Raw genomic sequence first — 22,885 nt, 5'->3', positions numbered from 1 at the left:
GGCTGAAAAAAAAAGAACCAGAAGAAATTATGTTTAGACATTAGGAAGAAAAGCTGTACATATACCAATAATAGAGAATTTTTTTTTTTTTTTTACCAAGCCAAAAGGGGAACATTTTGAAGTACTATAAGCATAATAAGGAGGATGTGAGAATGGAAACGGTCATAAGTCTCATTCAGTAACTGGAGCTCAGAGGTGCTTGCAATACTGGGTCTTTATTTTTATAAGGACTGTTACATAATACGCAAGTGGAAAAGTATCCTGAGTGGAAATAAAACCAAACTGCCTTCAAGGTGACATAACTCAGAAAAATATAAATCATTAGTGTTGTGCCTGTGTTTGCTGCATATCCATAAAAGAAAGAATTTTAAGAGGTATGTCAGAAGTGCTACACAGTGAAAATCTGGACCTTGTTTATTTTACTGTGCATTTACGTGCCTTTTTACTGTCACAACCAACATGGTTTTGCTGAACCCTGTAGCACACGATCAATTTACTGATTCGCTTTGGGCTTTGCTCTGTCGCTGTCACTCATAGGGAGAGGTACGATATCATGGGGGTGAAGCCATAGGTTTCCATGTGACTACGAGTCTATGCAGTAAGTTACCACCAAATACATTGAAGGTTGGCAGCAATTAGTAGGTAAAGGGCATTGCAAAATTTAAAGTTACAGGCTAACATGCGAAGAGCATAAGAAGCAGACGATCCTTAGGAAGCAAACTCTGATGTTCAGCCAATAAATTTGTTACGTTGACATAACATTATAAGGCTATGAACTAGACTAGTATTCCCAGTGGTGTCAGACATACCAACAATAATGACGTTTTCCTGGTCCTGTGAGCATCAGCTCTGCGCGCAGGCTGGGGGCATGTAAGCAGCAGCTTGGAGCAGGTCTGTGGGGCAGGGCAGGCTGAAGTGTAGCTTAGAAACACAAAGAAATTAATACTAAATTCAGTAAGACAGTATAAGCAAATTCATACCATGCAGCCTGCAAATGGTTGCGGAACCAGACACAGTGAAAAGGTGATTAGGGTAGGAGCTATAAATAAATATATATGTAGCACAGTCAAATGCCTGGCTAGCTGAAAACCCTAATTGCCACAGAAATATAAATGTCAGAAATGAAAACTGGGCCTGGTTGCAAATTAGCTTCCAGGGTAAAGGAGCACAGGGTGAACTTCAGTTCATTCTTGATGTACAGTCAGATTTATTGCTCTGTGCTCATATCATGAAAAACCTGAGCATGGTTTACCTGTTGTCCATTCAGTTGTCCCTGCCCACCCACCCCCATCCCCCCCACTCCCAGGGTTACTCTTCTGAAATTAGAGGTTATGCAAGATATATTTAAAATTACAAACTTGATAGCATCCTGAGCTGTGTGCTGACCCAGTTATGAACTAACTTGTGTTTTGTTGTGCCTCTGTTAGAGTCCAGAGTTAGTAAGTATATTACTCTGTAAGAAAGCATCAAAACATAAAAATAATTTGCAATTAACATATGCACTTAATTTACTCTGAATTTTAATACAAATCTCAGTTAAATCACATTAAATCAGAAGCAAATTCATATTCATTAAGAAGGACAAGGCCTGCTATTAAGGAAAGTTGACCGCTCCTGATTAACCAAAGAGTTGTCAACGCAGAAAGCATATGGGAAAGAATTCTTTATCATTACCCAGGTAAAAGCATAATAAGCTTTTAGATTTAAGTAAAAAAGCTAAGAACCTAAGACCAAAGGCCCACTGAATTAATTGTCTTGGACCTAGCACTAAACTGAAAATCTTGATCAAGTTATTTTTGAAAAGAGACGATAGGTAGATAGAAAAAAAAAAACACCTTGCAGTTTGGACAGTCTGTCTATAGTAAAATCTCTATTATTTACACTAAAACTAATTTATGTTGGTAACTCTTGTCACAGTGAAATGTTTGTAGCGTGGAAAAAGTATGGGAAAATACTTGCCAATATTTAGCGCTGCTAACAAATCTCTCCCTAAGCCAACCTTCTCCAAGGACACCCTCCCATGCCCCCAGAAAAAGTTCAGACACAATCCATTACTACTACATCGGCAATTTCTGAGCACTTAAAAGGGGTATACGTACGGCCAAAGGAAGGTTGTCATCTGAGAAAATACGATACGCTTGGCATTGTCTTTCCCCATGAAGGAATGTTAATGGCATGTTGGAGACTGTCAGCGATACCTCCCCAAGGTAAGGCAGTTTTCAAGGACGAATGGCTCTACAAGCCATGAATGACTCTGTCCAAGCCACATCATTAAAAATGTAATGATTATGGAGACCATATGTTTTTCATGTTACAGAATTCGTCATTAAATCCTGCCTTTTCCAGTCGTAAACTGATCTCGTAGGCAGGATGACAACTCTATGAAGAAAATAAAATAAGCAGAGAGTTACAGTCTTTTTGTATGTATATATTCTAATAAAGGCTTTTTTTAAAAGCATGTAGTGGGGTCAGTATTTTTGCCAGTTTCACATACTTCAGGAATGAAATACGGACCCACAAATTGTTCAATTTTTGCTAATGGCTTGCCAAAAATCAAAGTAATAGAGAAGAAATTCCCCAGTGGGCTGTAAGTAAAAATACATTTTAAAAGATAGAAAAAATGCCAGATTTTGAATATACAGGATTACTTCATGAATAGTGGTTGTCAAACACATTTAACTAAACAACACCTCTCTGTTAGCTGAAAACTTAGGTGAAGTCACACGAAGCCCATCTAAATAGACAACTGACCAACAGCAACAGATGCACCCAGCAGAATTTCTCCACAGAACACGTGTTTTCTGTGTGAGACTATAGCCAGAGCTGACGCTTTCTCTGTAGCTCCCCAGGTTGTTTCCATTGACTAAGGCAAGTCTATTTTTTGCTTCTGAGGTACGTATGTTGGCAACCCACGTCTCAGCACGTGACAACTACAGAAGTATCAGCTGAGCTTCAGACAACTCATACACCTGGCTTGGCGCGCCCAGGATTTTTGAGAGGCTTACTGTGTTTTTGAAAAACTTTGGAAGTGGCAATTTAGAAAGCCACAATTTGTAACACCCCCACACACCCCCCGGTAAGTTCTTAGCCATGGACTTGAGACAAGGCAGGTACAGCCTTTTCTTTCCCAAGTTTTCATCGGTGCTGATGTGAGAGCACAGTGTGCTCCGTGCTCACACTCTGAGCTCCTCCCTCTCCACGTCGGTGCCAGTGAATGAGAATGTCCACAGCAGAGCACTACTGCCTTCAAAAGTTACCTGGAGAGGAGCAGAGGTGCATCTCCTAATGCCTTGCTTTGACTCTTGAGGAGTTAAATCACAGGCTGAGCAGCAAAGAAAACTTAAGTAAGCTCTCTGTGACTGTTCCAGCATCCAGTGCTGATTGTTATTTTGCTTCAGAAAACACCGATGCCTTCTCTTCAGTACCATCAACTCTAATAAATTCAGAAAACAGTACCTGTTTTGAAAATCTTCAGTACATCACAAAAAAAAAAAAAAAAAAAAAAAAGACCAAGTCAGCTTAACCTTGGTTCAAACTTCTGCATTAAAAAAAATTAAAAAAAAGGAAAGGGAAAAAAAAAAAAAAATCCCAATACTGATGCAATGTTTAAACACAACAGGAGGAGCTATTGGGTCAAAATAGCTGCTACAATCATCCTTTTAAAGCTCTCTGCTTAAAAATCCTTACTGAGTTTTCAGTGATATAAAAAGGCCTTTACCATTTGCAATAGGCTGCATAAAACCAGAAAATCTTAATCTCTTTTGCTTAAATAAGTTTTATCAAATAAAAAAGCTAAAGCGGAAGATAATTTTAAGATTGCAAAGAGAGTTGCAATGTAGCTTTCAGTTTTTAAAGAGCTATTTTGACTTTAAAACTTTACACTGCTGGCCATCACTAAACACCCAGTTCCTGCAGGCACTGCAGATTTATAAAAGCCATTTAATGTACCAGCTCTGACTCAAAATTGATTTATTTAATGGATACATTTAATATACATGTTTGCTTAGACCAGCCAACATTACATAAGTCAAATCCTACTAGATTTAAAAGTCCTAAAAGAGTTTTGTACTGGCTTCACAGTTCAACCTTCACAGTAAGGTTGGCCTTTTTTACTAAACATGTGAACTTATGTGTAGGCCAGACTCAGATGTACGCATTTTCTTTTTGAAAGAGAACATCTAAAGCCTTTTATAATCAATGTTACAGAGCAGAGTTCTGATTTTGTTTCTATTTCAAATATAAAAATGTTTATACTTTGCTGAAACATATGTCAATGGAGACATTTATCAAAATGTTCATATTTGTCATAGCGTGGATTTTAAAGAAATGGGTTTGTTTCATCAGATAACAACTTATAGACAGGGTATTGAGCAGAACGAGTGATAACATTATGTCTCCACAGGTCACATAATCTCCTTTTCAAAGCAGCGCCCTGCAAACATTGCCTCTCCTGGTATGCCGTGTACGTTGGGATAGTTTGAGCTTGACTAAAAGTTTGCTACTGCCCACAGAATAGCCAAGCTGCTTCAAGCTTATTCACGATGCTGTGGCTTACACTGCTACTACTACTACTATTTTTCTATATTATGGTTCGAATACCGCTCTCATGTGGCTAACAGCCCAGCATGGCCTGCCATTTGAGTTTCTTTTCTGATGTTTACAATTCACGTTATATCTGTTAACTCAGCAAGTGGGTAAGCGGAGACTAAAACTCCTTTTAAGAGGCACCTGGGCACAAATAGAACCTCATGAGATCTTTGGTACCTACTTCTAAACAGGTAAGATTCCAAGAGAAAGGAGAGACTGGATGTGAATGAGACCCTCAGATACTTCTAGGGTTTGGTCCATCCCACAAATGCTATATGGTTTGCTGTGACAGTGGGCAGACAACTCAGTGACTCAGGTGGCCCTTTTCGCTCTTGTGTTGTGCTAGCCAATGCTAGCAGCAAGCAAAGTATCACAAATTAAAATAATTTTTAAGACCTAGACCCTGTCCCCTGTCATGCCTTCTAACTTGACGACATACTCGAAAACAACACTGAGCAGTTCCACTGAAGTCTGTAAATAAAATGTTTCATTTTCTTCAGGCAGGTCCTCAAAGATACTGGGGATCTAAAGGTGCCAATTGACATCTAAGGTATCCTGGTGGGAGCTATACCGCACTGCCTTTAGGGAAAGTGAGCTGCCTGGGTGGTCCAGACATTCCGTAAGCACCTACCTTCATCAGACGTTTCTTGGTGCCTTCAGCACTCTGGCCCCAGGTGACTTACGTTGACCCACTGCCTTGCTGGGTACCTTACAAGACTGGACGGTCTGCAGACCAAAGTATAACTGAACACGAGCAGGGTTAACAAGATCAGACCTCAAATGTGCCAACAGTTGCTCTTCCAGTGCCGTGGGCTTGCTAGTTTCTTGAAAAGGCTTTGGAACTCATAAAATATCCGCCCTACGTACCCTCCTGTATCATTACATTTAATGAAACTTGCTTACCTCTGGGGTCTGTAAGTTTTTATTTGTTTTTACTAAAAAAGCAAGTTATTTCATTTGGCAGGGTCTACATACAATTTTTGCTGAAAACACACATTACAACAGCATGTTCTAAATCAAGAGCATCTCGAGCAGAACAGTAAAAAAGAAGTATGCTTCCACATCATTTTCAGGTATTTATTAAAACAACATAGGAACTTTTTGTCATCCGAACAGTGATTCTGCCTGCAGTATCTGTAACCTAGTAGCTGTATTACCCCAAATAGACAACTAGATAACAACGAGTCTACAAACCCAAACAATCCTCCTTCTCCTTCCCCTTCCCACGAGGCACTTCTGCTATTGTCTAGGCGCACCGATAGTTTTATTAATAGCATAGCTAGCAAAAGTACAAAGGCACCAACAAGAAGCATCACTGTGGTGGCACAGGCCAAACCTTTTCGTCTGCTTTGGAAACGTGCTTTTAGAAACCTGGCTCTCACGTTTGGGATCTGAAACGAGCATCGCTGCTGGGGCTCCTTCTTCAAATCCACATCAGCATTCTTAGGATTTGACATAAGCCCTTCTGGCTGGCTCGCGGGGTTACAATAGAGTCACAGATAGACAAGCCTGGAGGGTACAAATCCTGCCAGAATAGATCCCGGCTTTCAAGCGGACATCCCGGCTTTCAGGGGCGCAGCGGAGCTCTGGAGGTGCGCGGCGTACAGAGCGTTATACACGGTTAGGGAGGCGACAGCGGCCAGCGGCTGGCGGTGGGGGCCGGGAGCAGCACCAGCAGCTGCGGCACGGGATGTGGGGCGGCGGGGACCCCCACACCTGCCGCCTCCTCCCCCCCCCGTCCCCCCGTCCCCCCGGCAGGGCGGGGGGACCAGAAAGCCACCTTGGCTTTGTAACGCTGGATGAATGCTATACGCAGGGTAATTCCTTAAATATGCGATATTAACTTAAACATACCTCTGACCTCCCGCTTTATAAAAAGGCGTTAATTGTTTAGGAAGTCAAAGGCAATAAATAAGTTTTTGTTTGTGTCTTTTGGTGTTTTTTTTCCCCGGGGCATCGGTGCCGCCCCAGCCGGGCCGGCTGCGGCTCAGGCGCGGAGATAGTCATTCTTGAGGCGGCTGAGGCGGGCGCCGTGGCTGCGGACGGTGAGGGCCAGCAGGTCGTGCTTGTCCCGCAGCCCGCTGGAGATGTGGCGAGTCTCCCGCAGCAGGGCGCGGGCGTGCAGCAGCAGCCCCACGAAGCTATCGCCCAGGCGGGCCTCCTCCCGGCCGCCCTGCTCCTGGCCCTGGCGGAACTTGCCCTCCAGCTCGCTCAGCGAGCGGTCCGAGCTGGAGTAGGCGTCGCTGATCTGGGCGGACTCGCGGCGCAGGTAGGTGCTGTAGCTCTCCTCCCCGTCCAGGTCGTACGAGATGCTCTTGCCGATGCCCTCCAGCACCCGGCCCGCGTCCTCCACCTGCCGGCCCAGCACCGTCAGCTCCTCCCGCAGGCTCAGCCCGCCGCCGCCCGCCGCCGCCGCGCCGCACCGCCGCTGCTCGCTCACCCTGAAGAGCAGCTGGCACCGCTCGGGGTCGTCGTTCTCCTCGTAGTCCCCATCGGGGACGAAGTAGTGGTGCAGGGTCCCGTTGGACATCTCGGGGTACAGCGGCCCCTCGAAGTACCCGCGGCAGAGGCTGCAGAGGCAGCCCAGCCACAGCAGGCGCAGCGCTGCCGGCATGCTGCGGCGGGCGGCGGGCAGCCTACAGCCGGCCGGGCCCCCGCTGCCCCCGGCCGCGCCGCCCACGCCCCATGGGGCTGCCCGGCCCCACTGCGCTGCGCTGCGGGCCGGCCGGGATGCGCGGCGCAGGCCTGGCCCGCTCTGGGCGGGGGCCTCCGCACTGCCCGCCTTAAAAGCCGGGGGGAGGGGGGGCGGGGAGCGGCCCCCGCGCAGGGCCGGGCCGCCCCCCGCCCCGGACATCGCCCCCCGCCCCGGGCATGGACCGCGGGCACCGCCCCCGGGCATCGCCCCGGGGGGACACACGGGGCGGCGCGTACCCCCACCCCCGGGCATCGACCCCCATACCAGCACCTCCCCTCGTTCCCCCCTTTGCGAAGGGCCGCGGTGGGGGCAGCAGCCCCCGCCCCCCGCCCAGGCCAGACCCGGGGGAGGAAGGTGGGGGTCCGAGCACAAGGTGTAGGGCGCAGACAGGGAGGTGAGATGCAAAATCTGCCCTTAAACAAAACGTCAGGCGCGGCTGAGGAAAATCCAGGTGCAGTCTGCTCTGTAAAACCTCCAGCGTTTCTCCCTCCTGATACATTAGTCCACGGGAATCCAGTAGCTGTGTTACAGCGGGGTCGGTCCCTGCACGAAACCTGTGTAAATCTGTCCTTACTCTGTTTGGGTTCTTAAATCAAGGTGAGATCACAAAAGGTCTGTAAAGTTACCGGCTCTTTTCACAGCATCTTTCCTCTTCCACGGAAAAAAATCAGCTAGCAGAGGTTGTACCAGACCCTGCAGTCAGCCAGAGTGAAGGCTCCTGCTGCTGTTTGTGAGGGCTTTGCATGCAAAAATATTTATGACGCCTCTTTAATGTAAATACTTTAGCTGCCATCCTGATACTTTCTGCGTGATGCAAATAGCTAAGATGGTTACAGTTAACTTCATTGGGAAAGAGGCCTGACGCTTAGCTTGTAGCTCTGCTTTTTCCACTGTTACGCTGGGCACTGTAGAATGCAGAGCCTGAAGGGACTCGGGGGACTTTGGCTTTACCATTTCTTATGGTGACGTGACTTTAGACACCTTTAGGCTTCCAAACATAGTCTCAAGCCCGTTCCCTTGCAGCAGCTTCGTTCTGTAGCCACAGGCTGTCCCGTCTCCAGGCGCACGTGGGGCCGATAGCCCACTGCAGGGATCAGCTGCTCTTCTCCTGCTCCAGCACGTCGAGCTCCACTGCCTGCTCCCTTTTTCTTCTCTTCCCCTGGCCCCACATCCCTGCCCATGGTGGCTGCCTGTTCTGCCCCCGCTACCCGTGGGCAGGTTCCTGGGAGCTCGCTGGTGGGCTTTGCAACATGGCCAGGCCCTTTCAGAGATGACACAGCTGCACCCGGTGCAAGCTCCCACTGTCAGCGTGGCCCTAATGCTGCACGATAACCTGTGCTATCAGCCTTCCCCGGCATTGACTTCAGAGCCTGCCGGAGCGCTTTATGTAAGCACAGAAGATCATAAGACTAACAAACACCAAGAAACATGAGCAAAAAATAAACCTACCGGTCAGCCAAGCAACAAAACCCTAACCCCGAGGCAGCAAGGGTCACAGCTGGACCCTTCCCTTACTCCATTGCTTCACAGCAGTCGTTCCAAGCCCCAGAGTCAGCGATGGCCACGTGCACATACACCTCAAGATGAGCCATGTTTGCAAGAGTCCAGGCACCTTCTTTTGCGCCGCTGAGAACCCAGGCCAGACAGACTATCCAAACAGAAACACTCCACACATTTGGAAACATTTTAAATTTGTAATTAAGTTCAGAAAACACTCGTATAAATAGGTTGGATTAGGCTAAGCTTTTGTGCTTCAGCTTTCTATAAAAGGTTTAAAGCTTATTCAACTGAGCCCGCTTGGCATTTGTCCTTGGCCTGTGTTTGCCAACAGGGGCTCTTTCAAACAATTTTATTCCCAGGATGCTCTTGTTTCACCTAATATTTTATTGGGTTCCCAATTCTTTGCCAGCCATAGTACTTTATCTACAGAAGTTTCCACCCAGGCTGGTGTTCCTGCCAGCTGACTGGTTTGGCTGATGCTTGGTTTGTGGTGGACTCCACTTTTGAGGTCTTTTGATGGAAGTACCGCGCTGTAAATCACTCGGCTATAGCTTTGTCAGCATGGTTATGCTTTCACCAGTGTCACAGTGGGTAAAAAGAATTCAGCCTTACTAAATCCTTTTTCTCCGTCTCTTCAAACATTCAGAGACTAAGAGGTGTCTGTTGCTCCCTCCTGCAGCTGCCGACTCCCAGCCACTGCTGTTTTCAATCCACAACACATTATCCGAGTTTTATTTAAATTTTACATCAAAATAGCTTCTCCCCGAGTAACCCACTTGGAATGTCTGCTTCTGAAGGAAGTCTGCGGTACGGGATCTGCAGCCTTGGTGACTCAGTGGGCAAAGCTTTGGTAAAAGCTGGAACTTGCTGAAAGGTACACAACAGCCTGATCCGAGGCAATACCTATTATGGTTCAGGATTACAACCCAACAGAATCCTAAGTGTCAACTGCAAAGCACCAAACAATGGAAAAGATGTAGGCTTACATCGACAGAACAATACTGTGCATGAGTAGCTATTATTCAGTCCAAAATGACGTGTAAAAGGCAAAAGTCTTGCGAATGCACCAAGATAATCTAATATGAATACCCTTCAATTGTTCATAAAACCACGTGCGTAGAAATGAAAATCATATATATATATATTATTCTTTTGAAAGACACACACTGAAAGTAACGATTACCTTTATCCATCAAGACCGGGGCTGAAGGGTCAGACATGGTCAACACAGTTAATGGCGTTAGGAACTCCACAGCAATGGCTGAAATAACATAAAAATAGTGTTAACAAAGAGTTTTGCAAAGTAATTTCTGGCATTATCTAGAAGGCACAGAGGGCAATAAAACTGAAGGAGGACAGAAGGGATTTCTCAGGAATACCAGAAACGCGGGGTGGAGAGAAGCAGGGAGGAGAGCGAGCTGTTTTCTGCTGAATGTTGCATTTTCTGCTGGGAACCCATAGGGGTAGTTTGACTGAGATCAGATATCTGGGGAGCTTTTGGGATGCATCCAAGAAACAGCTGCGCCTTGTGGCATGCTCCCATGAAGGCCCTCATTGAAATCCTGGTATTGTCAAAAGGCCCATTGATTTCAGCGTGACAGTATTTTACCCTCCGTGCCTGCTCAAGCATTTAAAAATTCCTTTTGCATAAAATGAGGGAAAAATACTGAAAACAAAATTAAAGTGGCATACTGATACTGTCTTTTTTCCAAATACTTGGCATGATACACTCTGCTGTGGTAAAGCCATTGTTTTTCCACTGAACCACATTAGGTTTATAGTACTATAAAGAATTGCAGAATTTACTCTGCATGACCTCTCCTGCAACAGCACCAAAATCAGCCTCTGGGCCAGAAACTGCCTATAACTGATGGCAAATACGCAGCTTGGCACTGGGCTTCAGGTGATGCTCACATAATTTTCCCCTGCCAGCAGTGCTTCATTTCTGGTTCTTGGCTTACGCAGGCTTGCTATTTCTGTCGCGGATCACGGTAAACCTTGCAGCATCAGAATGTTTCAGATATAAATGGCCGTTAATTTGGAGAACAGATATATGTTATATGGTCCTAAAGGCCCCACAGGCTTTAGGGTATAAATGCTGTTTTCTGACTACTGGCTTCTGTTTTCCTGCTGGGAACTGTTCTATAGCTTTACATAAAGATACCTTGTTTAAACATGAGACTAACAAGTATGTGTGTGCAATTTCTAATTGTAGGGTGTAGCACTAAACACTCAAATGGCATCAAGTGAGGTGGGCATGAAATAGCCCATGAAAGAATAATGCCAGAGTTTTTTTTTTGTAGGAAAATTGCCATAAGAATATGCCAGAAATTCTGCAGAATAGAAAAAAAAATGTAGAATGAAACTTTTATAATGCACTTAATATTCATGCAGTAGAACTTTGGAATGCAACAGAAATTAGGATTGAATATGCCACAGCATGAACCATACTGAATGTTCCAGGACCACCATGCTTATCTGCTGTTACACTGAAATTTTGAATTCGTCAGAAGGGTGCCCTTAATTCAGAATTGGAACAGCTGGACAAGACATTTCTCCGATACCAATTTGTGGAGAAAACAACTTTGCTGTTAGCTTACGTTGAAGGCTGGCAGATGGCAATAACCTTTTTCTTCTTCATAGGTTTCAGGCTGAAAGCTCAGCTGTGTCTGGGCATAGAGTTCTCTGAGTCCTTTAGCGCTGGCCCTTCTTGGATAAGCAAGACGAAGAGCCAAATCCAAAAAACACAAGTAGCTGTAGGAAGTATTGGGTATGAGGCTGGATGTGAATAATAGAAAGGGTCTGTCAGGATGGTTGTCTCAGAAGAATAAACAATTAGTACTGAATCTGCTTCAGCTTCAGCCAACATCAAAACGAGCTCAACCTTGGCAGAAAAATACAGAAAGAGATTTTACCGCAGCCTGGCTGTGTAGCAGGTGCTGGTTTACTTTATATAAATACAATTTTCTTCAAGAAAAAAACTGAGGATGCGCTCAGGTTATTTTTGCAAAGAGAAGTGATGCATCTGAATGCTTCCTAAGAAGGGAAGAGATTAAAAGAGAGATGAAGAAGGGTGAATATTTACTGGTATTATAATACTAGCGCCATTTCTGTCTGTTGATGAAAACCCTTGAACCCCAAAAGGAGTATCACTAGCATTTCTTCAGCAAGGTTCCTGAAGTGGAAATAATAACACTTCCTCAGTGGAAATGAAACACTTAAAAAAGCATCATTATTGGCCTGCACATGAAGAAGTTTCCCCATGACTGTAAATGTGGCTTGTTACAGAGACAGTCTATTGTGCTGCTAGAAAGTTGATTTGATTTTCAGTCCTGTCTGTGTTATTTTTAATGCTCTATGTGAACGTGAAAAGGCTGTATGTGAAAACATACACTTTGCAGATGTTACAGAAACATAGTTCACTAATTATTCATAATAATGCATTCTCCTTGCCTCTAACCTGTTAGAAGTAAAATAAGATTTATTTGGGGTTTTTAAAAGACCCTGACTTTTCTTCTCTTTCTTTCTCTCCCTCTCGCAAAATAGAGCAAGCTTATGATCTGACATGTTCTGCTCAGGCAGAGTTGGAAAAGAATTCGAATAAAAGCCTTGGAAGCAACCTAGGAGAGTCTGGTGGAGGAATGCTGATGTCATTCCCAATGGGAATCCATTGATACAGTTGCTCAGGATTTGCAGTCCTGTGATCTAATGTATTCATCTGAGGCAGGGTCTTAAAAACATCTAAATTTTCTGAAAGCTGAACCTTCACGCCTATTCTCTAGGCCGGTTCCCCATCATTTTAAGCAGATTTTACAGCACATAATTTCCAGCTTTGCCACCTTTATAAGGATGGCATTTTCTCATTTACACACATAAACTTATGTATTAAAATCAGGTATGAATTTGTGAATAAAAGCTAGATCCTGACACATTTTATACTGGTTAGTCATCAAATTTCCTCTGCTCACTGGATCCTTTAGAGTCCCTGATTGTGAATTTAGAGTGGGAGCCTACATGTTCGGGGCTAACCAACTGCATGTACTTTTGTTAAACACGTCTCTGAAATGGTTTAGCCTTTCTATTCTCTGCCTTAGATAAAACTGAAATATTTATATAATAGTATCCTTTGTCAGATAAAAGTGAGAGAAGATGGAAAAAAAATATCCTGGGATTTAGCTGGTTTAAACTCCTCTCACCCATACCTTTCCCAATGTAGCAATTAAAGAATAAAACAAAACATGCTTCTATAGTAAAATTCACTTGTATTCCCAGATCTGTTTTTTAGGAGTTGGAAAATGTCCTTTTTGTATCCCAAAACATTCAACTTGGATTTTTATTTAGGTGTTTTTAACGGTGTATTAAATTTAAAACTAGGCTGACTCTGTTTGAGCAGCGTAAAACCAAGCATATGGTTTCAATTGAATTATACCAAAAATTTCCCTGTTAAAAAAAAAATAAAAATAATTCCCTTTAACAAACATTCTTATAAAATTCTGCTTGAAGAAGCAGGTGAGGGGGCACTATTTACAGTCAGCCCTATATTTATTTTTGTGCAGTCACGGTTGACTGTTCCACAGGTTTTTAATGACTCGCTGCACACAGAGCACTCTTTCAGCAGCCCTAACACTGCGTTATTCTCCCCTGCTTGAGGTTGGTGCAGAGTATCGATAGGGAATGTATACCTCCTGCTAGGATTTATGACTTCTTTTCAGAACGGGGGTGACTTAGGAGCTGGCATTGGAGCTGACTTGCTCGTGGCTTTGTGGGCACCTCTGCAGAGGATGCGATGGGTGCTGGTGGGACTTGCCTCGGCCGCTCGACCTGGAGCCCCAGCGCGGTCACTTGCTACAACTGGCTTTGACCCAACGTGTGCGGGTGTCCTGCAGAGCTGCAGGAACACTACCTGCCTGTTTCCACATTTATAGTCAGGAAGCAAAGACATATAACCTGCTTTAATGGAAAGAAGCTGGATGGACTAAAGCTTGCAGGCTAATTTAGGCTTAGGAAATATGGCTCATCCAGCTTGGATGCCTTGGATAAGAAAGCCCCAGCCTCGCTGCTGGCGTTCAGGGCCTCTGAACACCATGTTTGGTCTCGCAGATTGGTCTGTTCTGGTGCTTTAATCCCACTGGGGTTTCTGGTCCCAGAGCCTGTGCCAGCTGATCAGCCTGCCTTTTCCTAGGGACTGTCATGCCAGGGTGCCAGAAACCCTGAGACCACAGCGCTGTGGTGCCTTGGAAGTTTCCTGGGTTTCCTCCAGGGTTAAACAGGTGATGCCCAAGCATAGATTTGCTGAAGAATCTCAGCAGCCACACCCACAGAAGCACAAAGAAGAGCAATTTCCCTCTAGTAACAGAATAAATGCTTCTGTTTTCACAGCAGGCAGCTTTGGAGGCATTTAAAACACTTTCCTATCGGGACCCCGAGGAAGGTTCAATCAAACCAAAGCGATGCTGTGACAACTGTTGTAACCTCGGATTAAGAAGGCACATTCAAAACCTTCCAGACGCATCTGGAAGGCAGGGCAGGACACCTCCGTGGGTCAAACACCTGCAACATGTGCTGTTTGTCTGATGCCAGCAGCCTCCAGAGCAGAAGGAGCCTGTCCACGACTGTGGGGTTGCCTCTCCTTCCCCTCCCGCTCTTCTCCCAAGGAAGACCCTGCCTAATTAAGTTGCCGGCATTAAATATGCAGGTGGCAGCAATAATGACTGAACAGAAAGGATTAGTGGGAGCCTGTGGCCTCTTTCACCCCATTAAGGGCACAAATATTGCTTTGACAAAGGCGGCAATTAATATTCCCCTTTCTGGCACCCCTGTGGTACAGTGAGATATACCAGCAATAACCTCCGGGTGAAAGCTGGCCCCTGGCGCCGTGCCATAGCTTCGGTGGGAGGTGGGATTTCACCCTTGGTTTCAAACCTGCTAAATCACTCCTTTGTCATCTTCACAATACGTTTTGCAGGTTATGCTCCTGAGTGCTGTGGCACTGGACTTCAAAGTCACCCTCTTTTTGTAGAAAGTCATCCCACTGGCACATGGGATGATGGCAGGGGGTGACATGTCCCCTGTTTTCTTAACCTCTTGTTGCACTGGAGTCATTTGAATGTAAATTTGGTGAAGGAGTAGTTCACCACAAATAAAAATGCTTGAAATGGCAGTGAAGATTTCTTTGGGTAATGAAATCATATGGTTTCTTCCATTTTTCACTCTCTTCACACTTGCCTCCCAAAGCACCTTGTGCAGAGCACGATTCTGGGATGTGCTTGACCTTTGCTGCCCCAGGAATCTGCTTCCAGAGGGGCTGCAGGGTCCAGCTGCTGTCCCGACACAGTTCTGAGGATTTGTCAGACATGCTGCAAGTAAGTGGCACTGCCTTTAAACTTACCGGTGCATTTTTATGTATTTGTCTTCAAAGAACCACATTTTGCTCATTTTCTGCTCTTGCTGTTGTTTAAAGAAACAGCATACATTTGAACCCTTCCAGCCTACAAAGTATCGGGCCAAGCTCTCCGACATGACTTTCTGAAAAATCACAGACAGTAGTTTGTAATCTTTTGTGTTTTGTAATCTTTTTATTACTTGTAAACCTGAAGAACTTGGACCAAGAAGGAGGTCTTGCTGCCGAGATGGATGCATTAATCAAAACATACTCAGGCATCTATTAAAACTAACCTACCTTTCTTTTGAAGAAGTCCAGCTGGGATCACGGATAACCACAGGCTGCAAATTCAAGCTTGTTTTGTGGTGGTTTCTCACGTTCCTGAAAATGTAGGATTTGAAATCAGAAAAAAAAAAGGATTTTCAAAAGTGTTAAAGTGAGCAATAAGCATTATACTACAACTTTTGAGAAGACTCACCTTATAAATCATAGCTAGGACCACTAATTCTGTGGCAAAAATTTAAATAATTTGCACATTATAAAATCTTTTGATTGTTTTATTCCATTTATAAGCATTATTTCCCCTCCTTTTTTTTTCCTAAAAGGAATCAGTTTAGTCTTTAATTCACTGTCAAGAACGTAAGCACACCTCTGAGAATGGTATCTGGATAACTGCTGCTGTTGTTTCTGCTGCAGTGACAAAAAGGGATCGGGAGTCCAAAGCTGCTTCAGCATAAATGGAGAAATTCACTACCTTAGTAGCTAAGATACTTGGAAAGAGACATTGAGGACTGTGTTTTCTAAACAAAGTTTCTCTAACTCTTGCTGAAAGTGATGGGAACTTTCCCCTTGCCTTTGACTGGCCAGAGTCAAAGATGAATCTTGGAGATATTGTGCTCTATATTCTAACTGGCTTGCTTGCACTTGGCTTACTTGCAAGTTACTTGTAGACAGTAGCCTCTTTTCTTTTTTTTTGGGCTGCGAGTCATCTGGGAATCAGCACACTGAATAATACAGGAACCATTAGCTGTTTCTGGAAACATAAGTTTCCAGAAATGTTAGGCATTTCCAGATATCAGTTGTAATTCCTAGATTGCTCATTGTGTTAATTCCAGATGATAAAAAAAAGAGTTTTCTATTGTTAATGAAATTACAGTGTACGTAATGCTTTTGAGCAGTTCTCTCTGACCACCAGCTATTTGGTACTAATTATTGATACGTGATGACTAGCCTTGGGACAAAGTTGTTGCATGAGAAAAGTCATCACAGCAGAGAATGCTTGTGGTACAGATTTTCAGCAGAGGTTCATTTCTGCTGAGGTGTACGGAAGTGTTGGCATTTACAAATGGTTTTGGTTATCAAACGTTTTCAGAGAATTAGCTGTACAATTTGATTAGAAGCAGCTGAGCAATTAAAATATTTTCTTAAGTAATGCAACGAAAACACTTAATTGCCTCTTGTGATTAAAAATGAATGAAATCTAATTTAGGGAATAAATTATCTCCTCTGAAACCTTTCTATTCTGTTGTTTCCCTACTAAAAATTCCATTTTCATCTCTTTATCAAATATATAAACCTGGCACTGTGACTAACTGGATATAGTGTCACACCGTGTGGGACTAACACATAGTAACGCAACAGCAATCTGCTCCAGACATCGTAACTTTATCGTGTTACTTCACTGGTTACCAAACATCTTTTTCTGTCCAGATGTTACAGCAGTAAATATGCTGGAAGTGGAACACATTAGCAAATAGAAAGGTGTCTAATCCTCTCTGGAACAGCACAGAATATCTTCTTTCATCATAATCCCTGTACCTATTAAAAGCAGAAGGGTTTGCCGGTGAAGTAAGACTGCAGGAAGTAAACTGTCCCCACTTGTCGAAGCTAATCATACAATCATAGAATCATAGAATGGTTTGGGTTGGAAGGGACATTAAAAATCACCCTGTTCCAACCCCCCTGCCACAGGCAGGGACACTTCCCACTGGACTGAGTTGCTCCAAGCCCCATCCAACCTGGCCTGAACACTGCCAGGGATGGGGCAGCCACCGCTGCTCTAATAATAAACAGATAAACCGAGTATACTGATCTGTTGAATGCGGATACCAGCTCTGCCGTAAGCAGACAGGACTTTCATACCTCAAAATAATGCCTCTAGAAGCACCAAAATCTTAGCAATCTTCAGGGGGCTGCCAAAATTCACACTTCTGGGCACTATCATCAGCATCAGCTGCTGTGGGATCTGTGAGAGACAGCATGGGCGCAGGAAGCATCCCCTTTCAGCCCTACCTCCCCTCCTCTCTTGGACCAGATGTTAACAGGAGGCTCCACTGCCAAGTCCAAGACACTGGATCTTGAAGGTGACTCTTTGGAGAGAGCTGGTCTGTGCCAGGTTTTGTGAGGGATTTGAAAGCAAGCAGCCTTAACCACCAGATCTTTAGAGAGCAGCCGGCACCTTTCTGCGATGCTGTAACAACCCCCCGCCAGGAGCTCCTCAGCACTCATCACCTGTAAACCTGTGAAAACCCAACAAAAGATGGCTGGATCTCTGAAATAAAGAGAGTGGCAGAAAAAATCCCGACAGGCAACCTGAGGGTGGAGGTGTACCTTGCCCAGCCAGGCAAATGTGCCTGCAGTCTCTCTGCTTAGGAAGCAACACTTTGGGCAGCATGCTGTTTTGAGAGGAGCATGTAGGGCATGGTGAGAACCATGGTAATAGCCTTTTCGAAGGAATATGTGGGAATTCTGATTCCCCCCCCCCCCCAAAAAAAAAAAAAAAAAAAAAAAGAGTAAGCAGTGTCAATCCTAAATACGAGATATATTTAAGGTTAAATCTTGGCTGCATTGACACTGAAGCTCCCCCTGAACTGACACTGCAAAGGCCAGTATTGCACGTGTGCAGGTTGCCATGTGAGAAGAGCCGTTCACTTACCTCTTGGTGGCTCTGGAATGGACGCGGACAAGACTCGGGGCCACAGGGGGCTCTTCTAAAGCTGTTGCACTACCTTCTATTTGTTGTTTATGTATTTTACGTGCCTGGTTAAAATTGTGTCGAACTCTACTTACCATGTAGTGATGGAGCACGCTGTGACGGGGTAATCCCTATAGATTCATAAGAAGAAAAAAATGGACCTGCTTTTCCATCTGTGCTTTTGGACAAATTAAGGCCACATTCCTGTCTGTACTTAACTGTGTTCATGTACACAGTCCAACCAAACTCAGCATGGCTGGTTATATTCAGAAAGTGAAGCACATGCTGAGTCCTAACAGGACAAGGGTCTGAGGAAGCAGATGTCATCCCCATCAGTGGGTCAGCCAGGTGAGCCAGTACATTTCACACATCATGGGTGATCTCCCGAGGGGAGGTCTGGAAAATGGGCTGACCACACATCCTTCCAGGCATCTCAGCCCTTTCTCCCTTTCCCACTAATTGCTTTATACTTCTGAAATTGTACCGGTCAATTTAAGGGTAACCCACAAAATAATAATAGAAATTTTGTTTTACCACCATGTCTTTTCTATTTAAACCACATGTAATACTAGAAGCTACAGAACAAAATGTAAACCAGCATCAGCCAGAAAAAACGTGAAAATAGCATTTTCTCACAGTGACTATAAAGATGATAAAGACAAGTATGGACAGAGACGCTTGCAAATTAGTAAACATAAAAGAGAATATACGTCAGGAAAGTGTACTTTTTTTCACTGATTTAATGGTGAGTGTTAATTGATTTTCTTTCAGGAAAAAATCCATGTAAAAGATCAACAGTTCAGATTGTGAACAACATCTAAGGCTGACAGCTATTTAATATAATCAAAACATTCCCTTTCTGCAATGTAAACTACTCAAAAGCCCCAACATCCAGGGTTACTGCTACTTGCACCACTCAGACATGAAAAAGAAAGCATCAAATCTTTCCTGAAAGCTTTGCTGGATCCTAAGGCACACTTGGATGCAAGCTTGGATGCTCCCACACTGACATAGGTCAGAAATGCCAAGGCTTTGTCTAGCTGCTTGCTTGATTTGTTCTCACCATGCTCGGGCCAACTAGAAAAAGCTTAAAGACATCTACAAACACAGAGTAGGTGTGAGCAGGAACAGCAATATCTCTTTTCTCTCCCTCTGCGCTTCTCACGGTTGCTGCTGTGTCAGACCCCAGGCAGCGCCTGCCCTCCGCTGCAGCCTCTGTGCAGCACATGGGGCGAGCGGGGCAGCCTGTCTCACTGCAGGGCATCTGAGCACTTGCTGTGGGTTGAAATCAAGTTTTAAAAGTTTCTGTGACCAGACCAACTGCGATTCCTGCAATATATTATACTTGCTGGGGGTTTAAATCAAGTTTTGAAAGTTTCTTTGACCAGACCGACTGCGAGTCCTGCAATATACTATACTCTGGAATCATCTTGCATTTTGCTATCAATACCTAGCCTGATCCAGGACGCAGGTTGGGTTATCTAGCACAGAAATCTGGTTTGACCTCGGTGTGTACGAGGCTGGTTGCCTCCTTGGGAAAATATCGTGACATCCAGGGAAGTACTGGAAGTTGCAATTCATAGATTTGGGGGCTTTAAGACTGTCTTGTAAGTAGTCACTGACAGGTTCTCTCTTTTTTAGTTTATCCCCTTGTAGAAGACAGATAACAGTACACATGTTTTACCTTACAGGATTAGTGCGGGGGGTTTTGTATGTAGAGCTCTGCCTTTTGTGGACCGTATTTAGCAAAGGGATGATGGCGGCATCATTCCTTGTAAGCACAGGGGAGCTGTGACTTCTGCACCAAGGGTACGTGGGGACGTATGCTGTATATTACAGCACATGCAGACACAGCTGCTCCGTGCAGCACACCACTTAGAGGCACAGCAATCGTACAGCTGAAGTATTTTCTTACCCTTTCCACTAAGTTTAAACCAGAAAAAAATCAGGACTTAACTTCCTGCCATGACATCACTATAGAATATTTAAACCATACACATCTCCTCGTTTTAAAATCAACTTTCCCCTGCTGCTTGAATGCAGTCCCTTTTATGTTAAAATATCTGAGGAGAAACAAATGTTCAGACAGTCCTTGCTACTAATCCATTCCTCACACTAATTCTTAGCCATGCACACAGCTAGAAAGACTCTGTAGCAGAATCTCTTCTGTATATATATAATTTATTTCCACACATCCCCCCTCCCCCAAGGCTTATAGCGCCAGTTCAGAGGCTGATAACTTGAGTGCCTTGTAGCTCTAGCAGGCAGCCACCCCAGGCCTCCATTCCACCAAAGTTTCATATTTTAATCACAGCCCTCCTCCCCTGCAGCAGACTCTCGTGCCCCTGTGCCAGCCCAGCTGCTGCCACCTACATGCCCTGGGGCTGGCGGTGCTGCCCGGCTGCTCCCGCACCATTCCAAAGCCACCGGGTCCCACTGCGATGGCCACGCTGGTGCCCCAGGAAGGCTCCGACAGCCCCGTCGGACGGCTCGAGCAGCTGTTCCTTGTCTCCTCCAGGAGAAGGGCAGTGGGCCAGATCTGCCCGCAGTCAAGGCAGCCGGCTGGACCGTGCTGACCTAAACCTCAATTGCCTTGACAGAGCAGCCAAGTGCTTCACAGCCACATCCTGCTCTTAAGCAGGACAAGGAGCACGGAGAATGGTCACAAACCATTCTGAGTTACTCTGCAGGAGATGGCCTTCAGCAGGGTGGGAGCTCAGAGGGCCCTTAAAGGCACACAGCAGAGAGAGGAGCGTTTTGCCCCTGTTGATGCAAATTATAACACTTAGTTCATTGCTTTGCTGAAGAAATTGAGGCTGATATGGATAATCTTAGCCAGTCAGCTCCAGGGATACTCGGGGTCCATTTTAGAAAAAATGCCAACAAAACTAAACCTCACCGGTAGTATCAATACTGTCACAGCAACACTCCATGAAAGGCTTGGCGAGGTCTGTGAAATTTGAACCATAGTTATAATATTCATCCTTATACAATTGTTACGGTTTAATCCTGGCTGGCAGCGCAGCCCCACGCAGCCGCTCGCTCCCCCGCAGTGGGATGGGGGAGAGAATCCAAAGGGTAAAAGTGGGAAAACTTTTGTGTTGAGAGAAAGGCAGTTTAGTTTAATGGGTAAAGCAACAGCTGTGCATGCAAGGAATGCAAAGCGAGGAATCCCTTCCCCCCTCCCCAGGGGCGGGCAGGTGCCCAGCCACCCCCAGGACAGCAGGGCTCCGTCACACGTAGCGGTGACTTGGGAGGACAAACGCCGTCACTCCCAACGTCCCCCCCGTCCTTCTTCTCCCCCAGCTTTCCATGCCGAGCGTGACGCCGCATGGGATGGGATGTCCCTTTGGTCCGTGGGGCTCGGCTGTCCCGGCTGTGTCCCCTGCCAGCCCCTGGTGCCCCCCAGCCTGCTGGCTGGCGGGTGAGGAGCAGGAAAGCCCTCGGCGCTGGGCAAGCGCTGCCCGGCGTGAGCTAAAGCATCCCTGGCCACCAGCGCTGTTTGCAGCACGGATCCCAAACACGGCCCCGCACCAGCGACCGCGAAGGGAATTAACGCTGTCCCAGCCAAAACCAGCACAACCACAATGGTAAGGATGAAATTCAGGTTTGTCCCATAGCTACAACCGAGGTGTAGCTGGGTGTAAGGGCAGTGCCTGTGCATAAACCAAGCACACTTCAGCCATCAGCTCCTGGGGTAGTCCAGGATCTCCCCAGACCTCCATTCATCTGCAAAGAGGAGCCATGGGGCTGACCTGGGGCATGGAGTCACCTCACAGCACAGCACTCATTACTGTGGGACCTCTCCAAAGGGACGTCTAGGAAGGCCCAGAAATCCCCCCAGGCAGTGCCTGCTGTGTGGGGCCCAGCTGCTAGCACCAGGAGGTGCTTAGTTCACAGTTTAAGGTCATAGGAACAGCTCATGCTTTTGACAGCAGCCCCATGGGACCACAGCCCAGGAGGATACAGGCATGCAGCAGGACAGCAGCCTGGAGGGTCTCACCTGATCCAGCTGGAGATGCTGTTGCAAGGACCCTTGCAGCAGGGACTCCCACCACATCCAGGCAGCAACAGGCCGTCCTGCTTGAGAGATCTGTTTCCCCATGTCAGTGTCACCTGTGCAAGAGATCCCAATGAGTTAGCAGCATATTTTTGTTCCCAACAAATGCTCTTTCTGAAAGTGTCTGTGCAATGGGCAGAAAACAGGGGTGCTGAAAGTTTGCAGTTTCAGAACTGAGCATCAGGCATCAGAAAGCCCATTGCTTTGTGCCTGTTCCACAGCAGGCGGGGTTCAGGGCTCCAACCCTTCTCAGTACTGTGCCACCACTCACAAAGGTAAGGTTTGCTGCTACAGGCCATGGAGAAATAAGCTGAACAGTTCTTTCCTCTTTCCATTTATCCAAACAAAAAACACAGTGACTTCTAATCAGGAATGGGATGATTCACTATTGTTGCCATCTAATATTTTCTCAGGATTGCGAGGTCCTTTTCTCCCTGAACTACATTTAGCACACAAGGCACAGATGTTGCCTCAGAGTGGAAATCCACTTGCTGATCTTCCTTAAATGATCATTTTGTGATTCTCCTTATTAACAATATCTGTTCCAGGACAGTTAGCATATGCCTCTAGAAGCAGAAAGGACCACCGTCTGTTGGGTCTCATTGTTATTTAGGTGCAGCTGCATGCTGCACATCAACCGTGTGACTCTTTTAACATATGAGTTAACGAAGATCAAGCTATACTATT

At 45.5% G+C, this 22,885-nt stretch overlaps 1 protein-coding gene across 1 annotated transcript; it reads right to left on the bottom strand.

The window, feature by feature from the left end:
• Positions 1-5,650: 5,650 nt before the first annotated feature.
• On the bottom strand, positions 5,651-22,005 carry FIBIN (fin bud initiation factor homolog). Its single transcript, XM_080404073.1, has one exon. It carries the CDS (start codon positions 7,532-7,534, stop codon positions 6,575-6,577), a length of 960 nt encoding a protein of 319 aa, XP_080260199.1. The 5' UTR covers positions 7,535-22,005; the 3' UTR covers positions 5,651-6,574.
• Positions 22,006-22,885: the final 880 nt, after the last annotated feature.

The sequence above is a fragment of the Falco punctatus genome (genome assembly GCF_963210335.1).
Source record: "Falco punctatus genome assembly, chromosome: 10".
Lineage (NCBI taxonomy): Eukaryota > Metazoa > Chordata > Aves > Falconiformes > Falconidae > Falco > Falco punctatus.
The sequence above is the reverse complement of the archived record's forward strand: the minus strand, read 5'-3'. Positions and strand labels throughout refer to the sequence as shown.

What these genes read in the sequence shown, in the direction of transcription:
- FIBIN (XM_080404073.1), bottom strand. Translation starts at nt 7,534, where the DNA reads ATGCCCGGGGGTGGGGGTACGCGCCGCCCCGTGTGTCCCCCCGGGGCG.